The sequence below is a fragment of the Puntigrus tetrazona genome, chromosome 1 (assembly GCF_018831695.1).
Source record: "Puntigrus tetrazona isolate hp1 chromosome 1, ASM1883169v1, whole genome shotgun sequence".
Classification (NCBI taxonomy): Eukaryota; Metazoa; Chordata; class Actinopteri; order Cypriniformes; family Cyprinidae; genus Puntigrus; species Puntigrus tetrazona.
Genome location: NC_056699.1, coordinates 9,805,781 through 9,825,875, shown reverse-complemented (window position 1 = coordinate 9,825,875; position 20,095 = coordinate 9,805,781). Strand labels below are relative to the sequence as shown.

The following is a 20,095-nucleotide window of genomic DNA, read 5'->3' as shown; positions in this document are numbered from 1 at the left end:
AGACTACAAGACTACCATTTTCTCTGCATTATACAGTCAAAAATGTAAAAATCAAGGACATTATAAGACACTAAACTTTTGCCTTGTTGTGTGAGTGTTTACTTGTTCTCAGTGGTTTTGGCACAATGCTGTATGGTTGCTGGGATATTCTGGGAGAATGCTTGCTGGCACAAGTCAAAATAGCACACCAACAAGTATGATATGCTGGCTCGCTATCAGCTAAACAGTGGTTAGTCATCTGACTTATCATTGAACTGTGGTCAAGTGGTCAATATTAGACTATGGTATCTTCAAGTCTCACAGCTGTTTTTCCAGATAAACTCATATTAGACGCCAGGAAAACACTGCTGACGAGCACAGAGACAAAACACACACGCATACAAACCAAAAAAAAGTGTCAAGAGCATCAGTGAAGTATTAAGTTGTGGAAAGATATTGTCCTGTCCGCTTCATATCGCGGCCATTAACTTGCTATGTAACCTAAAATGTACAATCTTGTTCCTAACATCATTCAGCTTAAAAACAAATAAATGATACAAAACATTGTGTAAAAAAACACATAACTTCAATGACACACACAAACCCCGGCCGGCAAGCATAACCACAGCTGTAACCACTGACATTAAGTACATGATATCAGAACGCTGTTTAACTGCCCTTGAATAGGCAGTTAGAATGAAGTCCATATTTCTGTTTGCCTTCAATGTCTCCGGCACCGTTTTGAGAGATGACAAGCAGACCACTTGATTGAAGGATATTGTTTCAGAGAATTCTGCTTAGAACAGTTAGTTTGCCTTTGGGTCTTTTTTGAGCTCAGGGAACTCAAACAACACCACATTTGCATACATTTTAACGCAATCTCAAATGCAGGAGTCATGATTGTACAATAAATGCCTGACCTGCATGTTATCAGGTTAAAGACAAATTTGATATTTGCGGTGAACCAACATCAAGCTCGGGGAAAACAAATCAGCACGCTTAGTCAAGTAGACAATATAATCGGCAAATAGCAGTGGTAGAAGACAAAGAAATTTGGGTTATCAAACACTACTGTATTAATGTGTGTATGTATGCATGTTTATATGTTTATGTATATATATATATATATATATATATATATATATATATATATATATATATATATATATATATATATATATATATATATATATATATAAAAAAGTCTAAATTAATCTGACTAAAGCAGGGCGGCAGTATATATGCCAATATATAAAATAAATAAAACATTAACAATATAGCACAGTGACACAATGATACAAAATGTTAGCATAAAGTTGCTGAAAATAAAATAAATGACCCATAAATATTTACAAGCAATTCACTATTAAAATAGAAAAAGAAAACTAAATAAAAGTTTGTATGTTGATTCATTTTTTCTTTATTTATCAGAATTGCAGATTCATAATTCAAATTCATAACCGAATATTTAAAATGTCAAAATGCGATAAAAAACAGATAGAGATTCATATATAAGTGGTTTTGTCTGCCTGTGTCTGAGACAGCTGGACATACTTGTTGTGTGTGTGTGTGTGTGTGTGTGTGTGTGTGTGTGTCAACAGTGTAGATAACAGGGATTTAATTTTACTCTTTGTCTGTCCAAAGCATTTTTAAACACACCCAACACACTCAATAGCTACTTCTGGTTTGAAGAGATATAAATACACTGATATCTAGATCCATACATGGACAATAGTCATTTAGGTCCAATTTCATTTTTTAAGGTATCAGGAAAGCAACAGCAGCACCCATCTTTACTTAAACATGGACACTCAGACACAATCCTGCCCACCCATGCACATGTTCCAGCAGTCTGCAGGTTATATGTTTCCCAGGCTCCCTCTATTAGACTAAGATCCAATATAGAAACATCGGCACTCTCAGCGGCCCATAAACAAATGCATTCAACCCCACTGCAGACTTCAGCGGACAGAGTTACTAATAATATTTACTCAACCAAAAACAAGCCATTAGTAAAATTATTGTTACAGCCTGTTTACCTAGCGAGTGAGCGCAGGTAGGTTTATGATTAATCATCTAAAACACAGAGATGTCCTTTCTATAATAAAATAATTAGCAGATGTCTGCATTGTATTAAAGAGGTCATCCATCATGCGTGATATTTTTAGAGATTCATGTGTTTACTACACATATATTAACTTTATGATTAAAAATGAGAATGCCAAGATGGACAGGACACACCTAAGCCGGAGCAAACTAAATAGAAAGAGAAAAAATTATACTCCAACATTATCTGGTCCAATTTAAATGAGTTCACCATGCATACAATATATTAAAGCTTAGTCAGTATGGTTCCATGTCTAATTTTAGACAGGAATGAAAACAAGGCTATTAGGGACAGAAGTACAGTGAGTTCAATGGAACGTATTGTTGTTTAACAACACACCGATTATGCAGCTGAAACATCTTTCTGGTAAAAGAAACAAACAAACAAAAATTACAGAAATTTCACAACCCCATTTTGAGTAAAGTCTATCCTTCACAACCTCATTTCATTGGTGTTACATTCAATGTGGCACCTCCTGATTAAGGTGAATGATAATGAGTATGAGTCTGTTAAAAAATACATCACATAAAATGTAATGACATGACACTTTTTATGTAAATGCATTTATGAATACTCTTTTAGCTCACCACATCACTGAGAAAGGAGGACCTAAGGAAGATCAGGTGTAAGCAACTATGTTCTGCTACTTGTCTGCTCTTGTTAAAGCAGAGTGACAGAGAAAAGATACTGCCACAGCAGGCTGTCCATCACGGCCTACGGGCAGCTCTGACTGGAGCCTCAGCTGGAGTGTTTTTTAAAGCATCGACCACAGGCACTTTCATCTGCAAAGACAACAAAGTAAACCATCTTTAGGATGATTACCCTGGACAGTGTCAACAGTACCGTCTCGTTATCGACCGGCTCCACACAGAAACATCAATAGAGTCAACTTTGGGGCACGTCTGAAAATATAGTCAGTTTTTTCAAATTAAAATTTACAGAATTGCTTAGTCCAGAGATTACGAGCACTATAAAAGTAATCTATTTAACCTTAACTTTCTTTGCTCTGGTCTTACCTGATTAACGCCACATAGACTTACATTAGATCCTCATATTACAAGTCTGCCAAGTTAAAATGCTGAGTTCTCGGTTGGGCTCATGAATATTAATCGCGTTGCTTTGGTTTCGGCATTGCGATTGGCTGAAATCAAACCGCGGACGGTTGACAGGTGAGCGCTAGCCAATGATATTATCGCTCGCATGCTAGTCCTGGATACTGCTGTAGTAAACAACACATTGATGCTGATATTGATAATCATCTGCTTGGGCTTGAAATCTTTGTTGTACACGAATAGCAATTATTGCGATGCACTGTATGCAATTTAAAACCAACCTCTTAAATATTTATTTATTTATTTATTGCATACATAGATACATGCATGTTTGGGTGACTTTATTTAACCCCATTTGACTCATGCTTGAACTATACTGTATATTATACTCTGTATTATAATTGAGTATTTAAAAAAAAAAAAAAAAAAAAAAAAATATATATATATATATATATATATATATATATATATATATATATATATATATATATATATATATATATATATATATATATATATATATGACATTATAGAAATTATTGCACTAACGACTGGATATTTTTATTTTTAACATTTACAAATATAACAAATATTTTAATAACATTTTGTAAACGCAACACGAGCCGGTGTTTCACGAAGGTTCGCCGCGGTCCTTTAGCGCCACCCTTTGGACAAATCTGGACACAGGAAACAACAATGTTTATCGTAATCACGCAAATCAGGATTTTTCTATGAAAAAAATGATTATAAGTGAAAGAAGGATTGAATTTTGAAAGAGTCATACGACAAAGGGCCGCTATGAATTTTGAAACACTTGGCACTATATTACAAAATGTATAAATGCATCAGCAAAAGCATGCCTGAAAATCACATGATAAAACACAGAACCGTGTTGACCAGCCATTGTAACTCTGTGATTGATTCTTTGAACCGTGTGACTGGAAATCAACTTTAAATGATAATGAAATTAGTGAAATACTGGAAACAGGCATATATATATATATATATATATATATATATATATATATATATATATATATATATATATATATATATATATATATATATATATATATATGTGTGTGTGTGTGTGTGTGTGTGTGTGTGTGTGTGTGTATGTGTCAACTCAAAATAAGGTTCTTAATATACATAACATTGTTTTATAATGATGCTATGTAAATGATATATATTTTTATTAAGAACCTTATTTTGAGTTGACACACATATAATATTATCTATCACCTAGTCCTTAGTCTTCATTCATTTCAAGGTCGATAGTTTATATATTTCAGTATGGAATACAGCAGGATGCCTGCGCGTGCGCTGTTGTGAAATAATCCAATGTAATGCGAAATACAAATCCTACTACAATGAGGGATTTGGTCATAAATATTAAGTAGCTCTTTGTGACGATCTTTGGTTACCTTCCTAAAGCGTCCAGTCACGTAACGTCATTAAAATTAATAAGCCAAACCTTCCTTAAAATGAAAATCGTTAATTGGTCCTCTGACTACAGCACGCCTATCATTTTCCGCCTTTCAGCCAATCAGAGAGAACTATTGGGCAAACGTCACACCATTCGCCTAATATTCATGAGCCAGTCCTTTCGCCATAGTAGGATTCGTAGCGTGCGCGCGCGCTCTGTGTTGTCCACCGTGTACCAGTCTGAGAGCACGGCGGATCTCCGCATTTAGACCAAGCCATGGCTTGAGTTACAGTACCTGCGGGCCATCCCATTGTCAAATGATGCTCTTTTAATCAACATGCTACGAATTGCTTCGCTCTTCTGACCCGAAAAAGACCCCATTCCCCGGTCTGTCCGGATTAATTTTCTGCGCATCATTTGGACAGGCGTCTCTAGGATGGAGCACATCAGAACACCAAAGGTAACGTTACTGCTGATGTCCTTTATGTCCGGGTATTTAATAAACGCTCGCAATGCGCCGTTCATCCTCCGAATCGCTTTCGTTTTGAATGGCATATGCTTTTACAAACGTAATGTTGACACCGAATGAAATTTCTGTGAAAATAAATGGTTTGACAGAATATGCCCAGTGATAGGCCACAATGCACCCCCCATCTTCCTTTAGTGCCTTGTAACAAGATCTGAATAATGGTTCAGCCTCAGCACTACCGATGCACCACGAGACTCAGCAGATCTTACCATTTTATTTTAAATAAATTCTGTGTGGTATGATATTTTATAATGTGAATGTATTCAAGGTTACATACGTGATCTGTCCCTAGCTATTCTTCATTTATCACTTGACGGTTTAAGAATAATACCAAGCTAGAGAAAAAGAGAAGTTTGGTGTTATAATTGCAAAATAATTGACATCCGGTTACATTTGATAACATAATTTACATCACATGGCTGCATTTTTTAATTATTTTTTTAGAAAATAAGACTATGTTGTGTTCTTACAGGTGGAAAATGTGCGTATGATTGATAGACTGACCCCCAGGAAATCTATGGTGGGAACATTATACCTCTCCTCGACTCACACTATATTTGTAGAGAACTCAGAGGCCCGCAAAGAGACCTGGGTAGGAATTGAAACACTTTCATGACAGTCAAACTTCTTCTTCTTCTTTTTTTTCTAAATGAGTTACATTTATTTTCATTATTAATCTGTTGCTATTATACCATCATTTGAGTTACTAATTCATTATCTGGTGATATTTCACGCAGCTATAGCTATAAAAATTATTATATAGAACTTACTGCGTATCTTTATGTCTAAGCAAGAAGGTTCTAAAAGAATTTGAATGAGTTTCACAGCCGCTAAGGATTTCTCTTGCTTCGCTAGGTCCTGCACAGTTTGGTATATAATGTAGAGAGACTCCCGACAAACTCCTCAGGAAGCCCTCTCATTATACGCTGTAAGAACTTCCATGTTTACCGACTGCTGATCCAACAAGAGAAGGACTGTTTAGATGTGCTGGCCTCACTCACTCGGCTTTCACATCCAGGTAAAATAAAATGAGCACAAATCACACAGTAACTTGTGAATGCTAAACATGTTGCTTTCAGGCTACAGTCTAATGCAAAATATATCATTCATACTATAATTCAGTTTTAAAACGTAACCTCATATATATATTGTTCATGATCAGAAAGAAAATATGCTTTAAAAAACTATTATAAGATTCTACTTGAAGGATCATAATCTGTGTTAAAACAAAGCCAAATGATTAAAGAGAGTTAATTCTAAGAGGCTTGTCTATAAAACATGGCCAGCACTCGTAAGGAGATGTGCACATATAATCAGGGTTGCACACTTTACAAATGTACTCACATATGATTTGGTGAAGCATGAATAATGATCCGTGTATTTGCATTTTCTTCAGTGAAAAGTAAACACTGTGCCTTTTTTGGTCAGACAATCCAAGGTCTCAGCTCACAATCCAAGGCATCACAGTTCCTCGTGAAAATACACCGTCTGTGAAATCCGAACAACGTCAGAGCACAATTCTATGCAGCTTTGTGAATTTGACGGCTACCCACTCGTTAACTAACGTTAACTAATGTCTTTTTTTTTCCAGAACGCTACGGAGAGCTGTTTTGTTTCTCTTTTAACCCCAACCTGGATAAAGAGTTAAGGGAAAAGGCATGGGGCTTCATCGACCTGAAGGCAGAATTCAATCGAATGGGAATACCCAGCAACCTCTGGCACGTCACAGCAGCCAATCATGAGTACAGAGTAAGTATTTATTAAATGCCTGTTTGTGCTCTGGGTCAAAAAGCATGATTTCCTGTTCCACAGTATTTCAGAGATCAACGTTTGAGGTTACGTCTTAAATTACTCTGTGAAAAACAAAGGTAGAAGACTGGGCTTAAAGTCCTATAAGAGGTAAACGCTCATGTGCTTCCAAAACTCATAACTTCTTTTATGGAACATAAATTGAAAAATAGCTCCATTGTATTTCTTCAGTAACGGAAAAGCAAAGCTGCTCGGAGGCAGCACAAATGATTCTATTTTAATACATTTTCGATAAACCTTTCACATAAAGCATGTGTAAATGTGTCTTGGGATTGCGTGTTACTAATAAACAGGGCCATAAGAATATAAAACAACAGAACTAATTAGAATATTTTGATCGGCAGTTGTGTGACACTTACCCGTCAGAGCTGTTTGTGCCAAAGTCAGCCTCTCCTGCTGTCATTGTGGGCAGTGCCAAGTTCCGGAGTCGAGGACGTCTTCCTGTTCTCTCCTACTTCCACAGAGACACCAGCGTAAGTGCAAAAATAGCGACGCTCCTTTTGAACCCAAGAACAGACCGTTGCAGACTTTTCCTTTTTATATGAACCAAACCTTTTCATTGTCTTCACCCTGCCCACTTTTCTATTTTTAAATTCTTACACCTCTGGCTTTCCAGGCATCGATCTGTCGGAGCAGCCAGCCTCTTTCTGGTTTCAGTGCGCGCTCCTCAGATGATGAGCAGATGCTGCAGGCCATTATGAAGTCAAACCCTGCCAGCGAGTTCATGTATGTGGTGGACACAAGGCCAAAGGTGAGAGATCGCAGAACAAGTAGAAACAATAAGTGAAAGGACAGGTTAGGCAAGCTGTACATGTAGATGGGGTTGTTATTTTTATTTTTTGAAAGAACCGTGAAACTTTTCTGATGCATAGAAAGTTCATATTTATCCGTTTATTTATCTATTATTGATAACGAATCATAAAAAGACTGCAGTATTGTGACGTTGAAACGCTTTTTGTAACTATTTCCAGCTAAATGCCATGGCTAATCGTGCTGCCGGAAAGGGCTACGAGAATGAAGACCATTACACTAACATAAAACTACAGTTCATTGGCATAGAGAACATCCATGTCATGAGGAGCAGCCAACAGAAGATTGTAGATGGTAAATACCGGTATAAGACTTTAATACCAGCAGATGCTTGACTAGCGTTGCTGACCGTATGAAAAATGAACCTTTTGTGACTTGCAGTTGGTGAACTCACAGCTCCTTCCATGAGTGATTTCCTGTGGGGTCTGGAGAATTCTGGGTGGCTAAAACACATCAAAGCTGTACTAGATGCTGGAGTCTTCATTGCAAAGGCAAGACATTAAAGAAATACATATTTTATAAAACATGGCATCATCTCATGTTGGAGACATTTAATAACACCTGAGTAATAAGTTAATGAAGAGTTCAGATGCAAAAACCTTTTAAGTGCCATTTGAAATTGTATTTTAAACTTAACATTATTGTCAGGCTCCTAATTTTAGGAGAAAATATCAGATGGCATTTTTGCATCTGAAACCTTCAAATACAAAATGATAGTTATGATCACACATGTATTCTTCCTTTTATATCTGTGTTGTCAGGCAGTGGCGGAGGACGGAGTGAGTGTTTTGGTGCACTGTTCAGACGGATGGGACAGAACAGCTCAGGCCTGTTCGGTGGCTAGTGTGCTACTGGATCCTTACTACAGAACGATCAAAGGACTGATGGTAATAATAACTTTTGCTTTGATTTTTAAAAGAATGCTAGTGCAACATCTAAATATGTGTCATGTTTTGTTCTATATTAAGCATGAGTCTCGTTTCTTAGGTTCTGATTGAGAAGGACTGGGTATCATTTGGACACAAGTTTTCCCACAGGTTTGTCTTTTTCATTTCAATTTTTGCACGTTTGTGACCTCACATGTTGGACACCACGTACAACTTGCAGTTAATTTTAATTCGTTGAATTGCATAATTGAATTGAAGCGTTCTGTGAATCTCTTCTACTGTGTATGCTGTGCATGGATAACATGCGAAACAAGAAAAGTCTCATTCCTGAATCCATAGCAAATACTGTGACTAAACCGAGTCATGCAGTATGCAATGTTAGGCTGTGCGTCTCTAAGCTTTAGGTGAGTCTCTACGCTCCGAACAAGAAATATCACATGGTCAGTTTCCCCAAATATGAACATTTTCTAAGAAGGAACATAAAACGCTCAAGCAGCTTTTTCCCCAAAGGCTCGCAGTGACTATTCAACGTCTTCTAAAGCCAGTCAGTAACTTTCTGTAATGTTTAAGTTTTTATTCATTCATGAAAAGTAATTTGCATGTGTGCACATTCAGACTTGGCACATCAGTGACAGCAAACACCACTGGTTCTTGCTTGTTTGGTAATGCGACACACCAAGTTGGAATATCCAATCGTGCCAGTGAAATCTGAGAAAAGAAAGGTTGAATGGTGGACTATGCCATTACTCATTGGTTATATAAAATCTTCTACAGGTACGCTCACCTTGATGGTGACCCTAAGGAGGTGTCTCCAGTCATGGACCAGTTTCTGGAGTGTGTGTGGCAGTTGATGCAACAGTTCCCCTGTGCGTTTGAGTTCAATGAGCGATTCCTCATACAGCTACACACACATATCTACTCCTGCCAGTATGGGAACTTCATCTGCAATTGCCAGAAAGAGAGGAGAGATTTGAGGTAAAAGAAAAAAATAAACACATTTCGCTAATTTTATGAAGAGACAAACTCAAATGAGCATATTTCTGCCCTCGGCTAGTTGAGCGCTGTCCGGCATTTTCTCTGCATTCGAGCAGCTGTAGCAATGTTATGTCATAAGCAATGCAGGTGTTTTGTATGTTGTCATTGTCATGTGATCTACCAGTATCAGTCGCATGACTCTCGCTTCACTGCTATTCGCAATTCCACTCCTGTGGCCTCATGGGTTAGTTAACAAACAGAGGCACACTTCACACACTTCAGAATCTCACCAGAAGTAGCTCATGCAGGTGCTTTTGGCCTATCGTTTTATTAAAATGCTCCTATTATGGATTTTTGAAAATGTTAGTGTGTAATACAACTCTGTGGGTGAAAACATCCTGCAAGTTTCTAATCTGAAAGTGTACCGTGTTTGAAGTTATTGTTTCTCAAAAGAAAGAGTTGCTCATTACATTTACATTTACATTTAGTCATTTTGCAGACGCTTTTATCCAAAGCGACTTACAATTGAGAGTACAACAGCGATTCATTTTTTTAGAGAGACAAACAGACAGTGTAAGTGCTTATAACACCCAGTCACAGGGAGTGTTCAAATTAGTACATGCCAGAAGGAAGGAATAAACAAGGGGATAAGAAGACAGAGACAGTGAGAGTGAGAGTATTTTTTTTTTTTTTTTTTTTTTTTTTTTTTTTTTTTTTTTTTTTTGATGAGAGGTCAGGTATTGCTGAAAGATGTGAGTTTTCAGCAGTTTCTTAAAGATTGACAGAGATCCAGCATTCCGGATATGTTCGTTCCACCAGCCAGGAACAGAGAACGAGAAAGTTCTGGAGAGTGATTTGAGCCTCTTTGAGATGGTACCATGAGGCGTCGCAGCTAGCAGATCTCAGACTTCTAGAGGTGTGTAGATTTGTAATAGTGAAGACCGGTGCCGAGTCTGTGGTTGTTCTATATGCAAGCATCAGTGCCTTGAACTTGATGCGAGCTGCAATCGGTAGCCAATGTAAGGAGATAAAGAGAGGTGTAACATGGGTTCTCTTGGGCTCATTGAATACCAGCCGTGCCGCTGCATTCTGAATCATTTGTAGAGGTTTTATTGTGTTCGATGGAAGTCCAGCCAGAAGAGCATTGCAGTAGTCCAGTCTAGAAATGACAAGGGCCTGGACAAGTAGCTGTGCAGCTTTCTCTGTTAGAAAGGGCCTGATCTTTCTGATGTTGTGTAGTGCAAACCTGCAGGATCGAGCAGTCTTTGCAATGTGATCTTTGAAGGTAAGTTGGTCATCGAGGATTACACCAAGATTTCTGACTGAGGATGATGGGGTAATTGACTTAAGAACCTAGCTGGATGGTGAAGTCATGCTGTGTAGTTGGAGTGGCAGGGAATACAAGCAGCTCAGTCTTTGTCAGGTTGAGCTGTAGATGGTACTCTTGCATCCATGTCGAGATGTCCGCCAGGCAACCCGAGATCCGAGTAGCTACCGTTGGATCGTCTGGATGAAAAGAGAGGTAGAGCTGTGTGTCATCAGCGTAGCAGTGGTAGGAGAAGCCGTGAGCCTGTATGATGGGGCCTAGTGATGTAGTGTAAATGGAGAAGAGGAGAGGACCAGGGAACCGATCCTGAGGAACCCCAGTGACCAGTTGATGTGCTGTGGATACATCTCCTCCCAGGCCACCCTAAAAACCTACCAGTGAGATAGGATTCGAACCAACGAAGTGGGATCCCAGAGATGCCCAGTGATGAGAGGGTAGACAGCAGGATCTGATGATTCACAGTGTCAAAAGCAGCGGATAGATCCAGCAGAATGAGAACTGATGATTTGGATTGAGCTCTTGCAGTCCGCAGGGCTTCCGTGACTGAGAGCAGCGCAGTCTCAGTTGAATGGCGCACCTGAAACCTGATTGGTTATGGTCCAGTTTGTTGTTTTTCGAAAGAAACAGTGATACCTGGTTGAAAACCACTCTTTCAAGTGTTTTCGCTATGAATGGAAGAAGAGAGACTGGCCTGTAGTTATCAATAAGAGAAGTGTTTAAAGTGGGCTTTTTGAGCAGTGGGGTTACCGAGCCTGCTTAAATGCTGTGGGGAAGGTACCTGTGAGGAGAGATGTGTTGATGATGTGCGTGAGTGCCGGCAAGACAGTGGGGAGATTGCTTGCAGGAGATGAGAGGGTATATGGGGTCTAGCGGACATGTTGTTGGATGGCTGGAGAGGAGAAGTTTGGATACTTCTGTCTCAGTGAGGGAGCAGAAGGAGAAAGTGGAGGAATCGGTAGTCGATGCGGTTGGTTGAGGGTTGTGCGTTGGGGCTGAGAACTGGCTGCTGATCGCTTTTGTTTTGTTTGTAAAAATGTGGCAAAATCGTCAGGTGATATTGAGGTGGTGGGAGGTGGTGGAGGGGGATAGAGCAGGGAGTTAAATGATCTGAAGAGCTTACGTGTGTCTGAAGTGTTGTTGATCTTGTTTTGGAAATATGATGATTTGGCAGTGCAGTTTGGCAGAGAAGGAAGAAAGCAAAGTCTGATACCTGCTCAGGTCTGTCAGATCTTTAGATTTGCGCCACTTTCTCTCCGCTGCCCTGAGTTTGACCCGATGCTCACGGAGAACATCAGACAACCAGGGGCTAGAGGTGGCAGTCCGTGCTGGCCTGGAGGAGAGAGGGCAGATGTCGTCTCAGACAGGAGGTTAGAGCACTGAACAAGGTATCTGTAGCTGTATTCACATCCAAAGAAGAGAAATGGGTAGGTGAGGGAAGGGAGGAGGACACAGCAGAGGAGAGATGGGAGGGAGAAAGGGAACGGAGGTTACGTCGAAAGTAACCGGTATAGGGGTTGGTTGCACAGAGATAGGAAAATGCAGTTGAAATGTAAGAAGGAAATGGTCAGAGACGTGAAGCGGTTGTACTGAAATGGTGTCTGCAGTACAACTGCGTGTGTAAATTAAATCAAGCTGGTTGCCTGATTTGTGGGTGCTTGTCGTGATGAGGCGTTTGAGGTCAAATGAAGCTAGAAGGGAATGGAAGTGCGTAGCGTAAGGTTTGTCAAGATGAATGTTGAAGTCCCGAAGAGTAGGAGTGGAGTGCCTTCGTCTGTAAAAGATGACAATAATCCATCCAGCTCCTCTAGGAAGGTGTCTAGAATATGTCCAGGGGCGGTAGATTACCACTATGTGGAATTTTGTCGAGTAGTAACTGTGATAGCATGAAATTCAAAAGAGATGTAATGACATACAAGTGAGTTGGTTGAATATTTCCAATTGTTTGGGATGAGCAGACCAGTGCCACCACCCGGCCAACCTGACGAGGTGTGTGTGAGAAAGAGTGATTGTTGGCTAGAGCTGCTGGGGTTGCTGAGTCTTCTGGACGAATCCAGGTCTCCGTCAATCCCAGAATGTGGAGTGAAGAATGTAAAGAAAAAGCAGAAATGAAGTCAGCTTTGTTGACCGCTGACTGGCAATTCCACAGACCAACAGAGAAAGATAGGGGTGTAGTAGAGGATGTAGGGACAGAGCGTAGGTTAGTAGGAGTGCATTGTCGTCTGCGTGTGTTGTTAGGGCGAGGACGAGAGACAACCGGAATGAGTTGGAGACACATGATAGAGGTAGAAAGAGGAAGTGAAGATGTGTAAGAGAATGAAGGAAAATGTACTTAGGTGTGTTGCTCAGTTAAAGTCGCGCAGTAAAAGTCGTATGTCTTTACTCTCGTAGTCTTCACACAGGAGTCTGAGCGCGAACTGAGCACTGGGCCTTCCGCTGGCGCTTTCGCGCCAGCGCACACTCAACAAATAAATACAAAGTGTATGCAGTGGAAACAGCGAAAAGCTAGTTCTAATTTGCCCAGGCAGTAGCCAATCAGGAGGTCGCTCAGGAAAAACGAAACTAACGCCTTCACACTTAAGTGCTCTTAATAGCCCGGAGGCAAACAATTTACAACCACTTAAAGTACAGCACAACTAAACTACACTACAAATAAGTAGGGAAACGCAAATATTCTCTCCAAACAGCAGAAATAATTTGAACAACACACAGCAATAGGTATAATAGACTTACGCGCTGGTGTCCGTCTCTGCCTGAAATCGCTTCTCTCGCTTTGACAGAGCGCGCAGTTTAAATAGTTACAGTCGCGAAAAGCTAGTTCTAATTTGCCCAGGCAGTAGCCAATCAGGAGGTCGCTCAGGAAAAACGAAAACTAACGCCTTCACATTAAGTGCTCTTAATAGCCCGGAGGCAAACAATTTACAACCACTTAAAGTACAGCACAACTAAACTACACACTACAAATAAGTAGGGAAACGCAAATATTCTCTCCAAACAGCAAGAAATAATTTGAACAACACACAGCAATAGGTATAATAGACTTACGCGCTGGTGTCCGTCTCTTCTAGCCTGAAATCGCTTCTCTCGCTTTGACAGAGAGCGCGCAGTTTAAATAGTTACAGTCGCGAAAAGCTAGTTCTAATTTGCCCAGGCAGTAGCCAATCAGGAGGTCGCTCAGGAAAAACAAACTAACGCTTCACACTTAAGTGCTCTTAATAGCCCGGAGGCAAACAATTTACAACCACTTAAAGTACAGCACAACTAAACTACACACTACAAATAAGTAGGGAAACGCAAATATTCTCTCCAAACAGCAAGAAATAATTTGAACAACACACAGCAATAGGTATAATAGACTTACGCGCTGGTGTCCGTCTCTTCTAGCCTGAAATCGCTTCTCTCGCTTTGACAGAGAGCGCAGTTTAAATAGTTACAGTCGCGAAAAGCTAGTTCTAATTTGCCCAGGCAGTAGCCAATCAGGAGGTCGCTCAGGAAAAACGAAACTAACGCCTTCACACTTAAGTGCTCTTAATAGCCCGGAGGCAAACAATTTACAACCACTTAAAAGTACAGCACAACTAAACTACACACTACAAATAAGTAGGGAAACGCAAATATTCTCTCAAACAGCAAAAATAATTTGAACAACACACAGCAATAGGTATAATAGACTTACGCGCTGGTGTCCGTCTCTTCTAGCCTGAAATCGCTTCTCTCGCTTTGACAGAGGCGCGCAGTTTAAATAGTTACAGTCAAAAAGCTAGTTCTAATTTGCCCAGGCAGTAGCCAATCAGGAGGTCGCTCAGGAAAAACGAAACTAACGCCTTCACACTTAAGTGCTCTTAATAGCCCGGAGGCAAACAATTTACAACCACTTAAAGTACAGCACAACTAAACTACACACTACAAATAAGTAGGAAACGCAAATATTCTCTCAAACAGCAAGAAATAATTTGAACAACACACAGCAATAGGTATAATAGACTTACGCGCTGGTGTCCGTCTCTTCTAGCCTGAAATCGCTTCTCTCATTAAAACAAATCCCAAGCCATTTGTGTTGACTTCAACATGAAACATTGGCATATTGCCCGCCCACTCCTTGGTATTTTCGGTTAGTCTAAATGAAAATGTAGATTTATTTTTGGAGTGGTTCTTTTATCAGGCATTACAGTCAAACCAATCACTAAAAGTTCATCCCTTTAAATGCTTCAGATCGTATTTTCCTGTCTAAGTGGGCATTTTATCACCACAATAACCTGCAAAGTGGAGCAGTTAAACATGGCAGTGGCATACCTACTTTAAAAAGACTCATTTTTTAATGGATGTGGTAAGCATTTGATATAACATCTAGTGCGACTTCTTGTTATAACTGTTGGATCATTTTGGTTTCGTTACCTTTATGTACTAGTTTACTCATTCAGTCTCCCTCTTTGTGAACCATGCAGGCTACAAGAGCGAACACACTCTTTGTGGCCGCACCTGTGGGAGAACAGGGCTGAACACACAAACCCTCTATACAGGACAGACCACAGTCAGACACAGGGTGTTCTGAAACCTCTCACCACTGCCTACTGCTTCAAGTAAGTCAACCCAACTGAAGTGTCTCTATATGATCGTTACACTTTCTTTCGCATTGCTGTTGTACAATAGTCATGCTTCTTTCTGAATTGACTCAGTGATGACAAAGCTCAGTACTGTTAGAATGAGAAGGTGAAGTGAAAGTATAATGGAAACAAAATAGCTTGCTGTGACACCTTTGTACTTGTTTGTTTTAAGCCAATGTGGCAACAGAAAGAGGTGTTGATATATTTAAATTAGAATTAAACGTGGAATAAACACACACACACACACACACACATATATATATATATATATATATATATATATATATATATATATATATATATCTATCTATCTATCTATATATATATATATATATATATATATATATATATATATATATATATATATATATATAGCATTAGAAAAAAAGAAGCATACGTTTAGATGGGTGAACTTGACCTTCAGCCTTCATGTTCCTGGAAATACATGGCAGATTTGAATACACCGCTAAAACTTAATATTATTTTTTAGTCTTTTTCTAGTTTAAATATATCAAAAAAATTTGTATCAAGATGCATTTACTTGAGAAGCAAAATGACTTTTGTTTTCTGAAAAATGTATCAAAATATCTGCAATTTGGCAAGAAACATAGACAAAACAAGATTTTTTTTTTTTTACTTTTACACTTAACATACTGTGAATTAATAAAATTAAAATAAAAGCTAAATCAAAAAATAAATAAATAGTACCTTAGAAATGGTATTACTTTACACTAATAGTAATCGTAATTAATACTCAACACAGGGGCTCAACAAGCAATCTAGATCAAGACAAAGAAAACTCACTTTAATATGATTCATATAATTTTCCTTGTTTATTCGTCCATACCATTTGCTAAAAAATCAATTATTATGCTTTAGAGTCAATTAAATAGCACATTGTGCATTACGGCATAAAACATTTTCTAATGATACAGTGACCGAGACAAAACACACCCAAAGCCTTTTATTGCCGTGTTAAATGCATTGTTTTTGTTGGATCACTTTGTGCAAAAGAGGATCAATCGACTAAAATTGATGTTCCAGGTTTTGGAAGGGGATGTACGGCCGTGCAGAGAAAAGTGTGGCCTCACACCAATCTCCAGCCGATTGCCTGAACGCCGTGAGGGAGGAGTCACAACAGTTGGAGGAGGAGCTAAGCGCCCACCAGGAGGTACCACGGGAGGCGGACGCTGGACAAGGCATACACATGCATGCATAAATATCACATATGTATCATCGAGCATTTAAAAAAACGCATCCGCAAGTAGAGGATGGGTGCACAAGTCATTCCCACATTACACAAGTTTACTGTATGGTATACTAGTGTTCCATTCCAATTCCGTTCTAAATTACCTAAAAACTCTGGGTAGCTTGATTAATAGTGTGCAGATATTTATATACGTAACTGACCAATCAAGGTTTGATAGAAGGATCTGCACAGAACTAAGTATTTCAAATACATGTAAAATGTGGGGTGTAGAGAGACTTTCTCTACAAAACAAAGCCAAAACCTGGACATTTTAGGCAATTTAGAAATTATAGACACATGGACTCCCTTATTTCAAACATTATCCCAATAGAATCGAATTTGTACCTTCTTTTTGCTGCGCCAATGTAAAACCCGCTAACCTCATCGTCTGAAAACGTATTTCTACAGAGGCTTGCCCAACTGAAGGAAATGAAAACTTCAGGGGAGAGGAAGAAGACCGACATGTTGTCTGAACGTGTCCGCCGTCCGATTCCAACCGAGAGCGAACTCGGCAGCCCTCTAGACTACTTCACCTCCCCAAGAAGCGAGAAACACACTCCTTCCTTCACCCTGCCGCTACAGTTAGCAGCCCCACCCAAGAACGGTGACCCCGATGACCTTTCAACCTGCAGTGATTTCGAGTCTGGTGTGGCTGACCTCAGCAGCTACTCCTCTAGTGGTGGAGACGACGCTAAGGACCCCGATTCCGACGAGGTGGTCAAAGCACAAGCCTGAATTAAAACGGAACTGGTGACAATGAGGGATAAAAGCACAGTAACGGGTACCAAACAGGGAACTGCTGTGTTTTTTAAGTGTTATTTTATTTTTTTTAATCTGTGTGAATTTATATTTAAGTATGTGAACAAGTACACATATTCAAGATGGTCTTGCAATAGGACCTTATTTCATTATAGTAAATTCTTATTTCTTGTATAGTATTTTAGTTTTTGGTGTATTTCACTGTCTAATCCTTTAAACCAGTGTTTTTTTTTTTTTCCCCTGACATTATTCATAGCGATGTTCGGAAGACCATACCACCATACTACTCGTACTAATACAGAGAACATATATCCAAAACCCAGAATTTCTGAAGCTTGTTTCAGCCATGACAAAAAAAGTTAATTTCATAATTCAGACTTTTTATCTCAAAACTATAAGTTTATATGTAATTTTAGAATTTGTAATTTCATCTTTCTCAGTTAAAACTGAGAATGTTTTTATCTCACAAATGATTTTTCTGTTTCAGCCTTTTTTATTTTTTTTTAATCTAACAATTATGACTTTTTAGTAGTAACTGTAAGTTCCTATTTCATAATTCTGACATTATACCTGACACAATAACAAGCCTGATACATAAGATACACACTCAAAAGAATAAGTCTGAATTATGAGATAAAAATTAGTTGGATACATACTGCTTAAAACGCTGTGTACAAGGCAATACATAAAATGGAAGAACTATCTTTTATCAGTCTTCTTTTTGATGTTTAGCCTGGTAAATACATTATAACAGTTTTATTTGACTGTATAGCACAGCATATTGCATTCTATTTTCACGTTATCTGCAAAAACAGCAGGCTGTATGCAAGAATTTCATTCCGATCATAGCCCATGCCCATGTCCATACCCATATCTGTGCCTATTATGACCATCAGATTCCCACCTGTGTGTTTAGAAAATGGAAATAATGAGAATTTGCTGTACATGTAAAAAAAAAACAAGATCTATAGGCTATGGAACCAAGAGCTGTATGGCACCCACACTACATTTACTTGCTTCCCTTTTCTGTAACTGTAGGCATAGTGTGAGATATAGACAATCAACCCCTCACATCCATGTAATTGCCATTTCAGCTACAATAGTATGTAGTTTTTACATTTATCTGGAACTTATGAATATCTACGTTTCTAAGGCAAATGCTCTCAATAAAGTGTTTGCCAAACAGGAAATTACTGCATATCTGGATCCAGTTTTTACCATTTTTGATAAACATCATTTTAAAGTTGCGTTAAAGTGCCCCTATTTATGGATTTTTTGGCAGTTACTTTTCCATACAACGTGTAACACAGCTCTAAGTGAATGATAACATCCTGCAAAGTTTTAAATATGAAAGTGGACCTTGTATTAGTTATTGTCTCTCTCTCAAAAAAAAGAGTCGACTCTGAATCATTGAAATGAATCCCAAGCCGTTTCATGTCGACACCAAAATGAGCATTAGCATATTGCCTGCCCACTTGTTGGTCCTTTTGCGTTGGTCTGAATAAAAATGTGAATTCATTATTTGCCATTAGATGTCGCTTTTAGAGCGTTAAAGATCACAAACACTGCTTTAAATGAAATCGACCAAACTGGATAGGTTTGGAAAAAATGTTGAATGAAACATTAAACAAATAATGTTAACGTAAAAGTAAATGTGTTTTTTGACCTTGCATGCATGTCAACCTGTTGTTTGGGACTCCCAAAGCCAAAATATGAATTCATAACCCTTAATAAGGGCACTTTAATTGAACTGCAATATTGAGGAGTGAGAACCAGAAAGCAGTATGTGACATTTCACCAACTTTACAGGAGGGCCAAAGCAAAAAAAAAAAATACTTTGTGACCATACTTTGTGTACCGATTTTAATTGTTTAAAACAAAAATGTGTACTCTCATGGCTGACTAATTTTAATAGTAGTAAGAGCTTTCATTTGAGATATTTATCTCCATTTCACACAGTGTCTCTTTACGCCTTTCTGGGTCTCACCCCTTGATATGTTTTTTTTCCAAAAAATAAAGTCTACAAGGCAAACTCGCTGCCTTGATTTAAAAGCAGCATTTATAAAATGTTTACACACTTCATGAAGACAACTGATGAATGGCTTTCATAGTTTTCTTCGCACTCTTCATTGTTGTAGCAGAAACTAAGCTCTTGTGGATGCACTCAAAAATCCTGGCTGATAACTGATAAATTGGCGAATTTAAATTGGCATAATTTTTCAAATTTATGTTATTGTTTTTGTATTGAACTGAACTAATAGTAGTAGCTTGGCTCACACCGCATAAAAGCTTACCAGCTAAATTTATAAGCTTTGTTTTAACCCCACACTTTGGGTGTTCCAGATCAGAAATGGCCAATCTACAAAAGACTGTTATGTAATGACCCAATATTGTATATACACTGTAAAAAAAAAAAAAAGTAACTTGTTACCCTGCTGCCTAAAAAGTTTTTGTTTAGTCAACTAAAATATTTGTTTTCACTTAAATTAACATTAAGTAACTAAAAGTTGACAACTAATGTAAAGAAAAAAATGTTGAAAAAAATATATATATACTCTTGTAGTTTGATAAAATTATGGTTGAAC

General features: G+C 38.5%; 1 protein-coding gene across 2 annotated transcripts; it reads left to right on the top strand.

Moving 5' to 3' along the window:
- The first annotated feature begins 4,774 nt into the window (after positions 1 to 4,774).
- On the top strand, positions 4,775 to 19,562 carry mtmr7b (myotubularin related protein 7b). 2 transcript variants are annotated; one of them, XM_043241137.1, is made up of 14 exons: positions 4,775 to 5,024; positions 5,566 to 5,685; positions 5,949 to 6,111; positions 6,685 to 6,842; positions 7,247 to 7,375; positions 7,519 to 7,653; positions 7,874 to 8,006; positions 8,094 to 8,203; positions 8,474 to 8,599; positions 8,700 to 8,749; positions 9,374 to 9,574; positions 15,344 to 15,478; positions 16,547 to 16,673; positions 17,160 to 19,562. In XM_043241137.1, the coding sequence occupies exons 1-14, from the start codon at positions 5,001 to 5,003 to the stop codon at positions 17,484 to 17,486; spliced, it is 1,938 nt and encodes a 645-aa protein (XP_043097072.1). In that variant the 5' UTR covers positions 4,775 to 5,000; the 3' UTR covers positions 17,487 to 19,562. The 2 variants fall into 2 exon arrangements, with proteins under 2 accessions (XP_043097072.1, XP_043097083.1); XM_043241148.1 differs by having other exon boundaries at positions 16,547 to 16,701; positions 17,160 to 17,366.
- Positions 19,563 to 20,095: the final 533 nt, after the last annotated feature.

Coding starts and splice junctions, on each gene's coding strand:
- mtmr7b (XM_043241137.1), top strand. CDS start 5,001: ATGGAGCACATCAGAACACCAAAG. Junction 7,376..7,518: donor ACTTCCACAGAGACACCAGC/GTAAGTGCAAAA, acceptor CTGGCTTTCCAG/GCATCGATCTGTCGGAGCAG. Junction 8,204..8,473: donor CTGGAGTCTTCATTGCAAAG/GCAAGACATTAA, acceptor CTGTGTTGTCAG/GCAGTGGCGGAGGACGGAGT.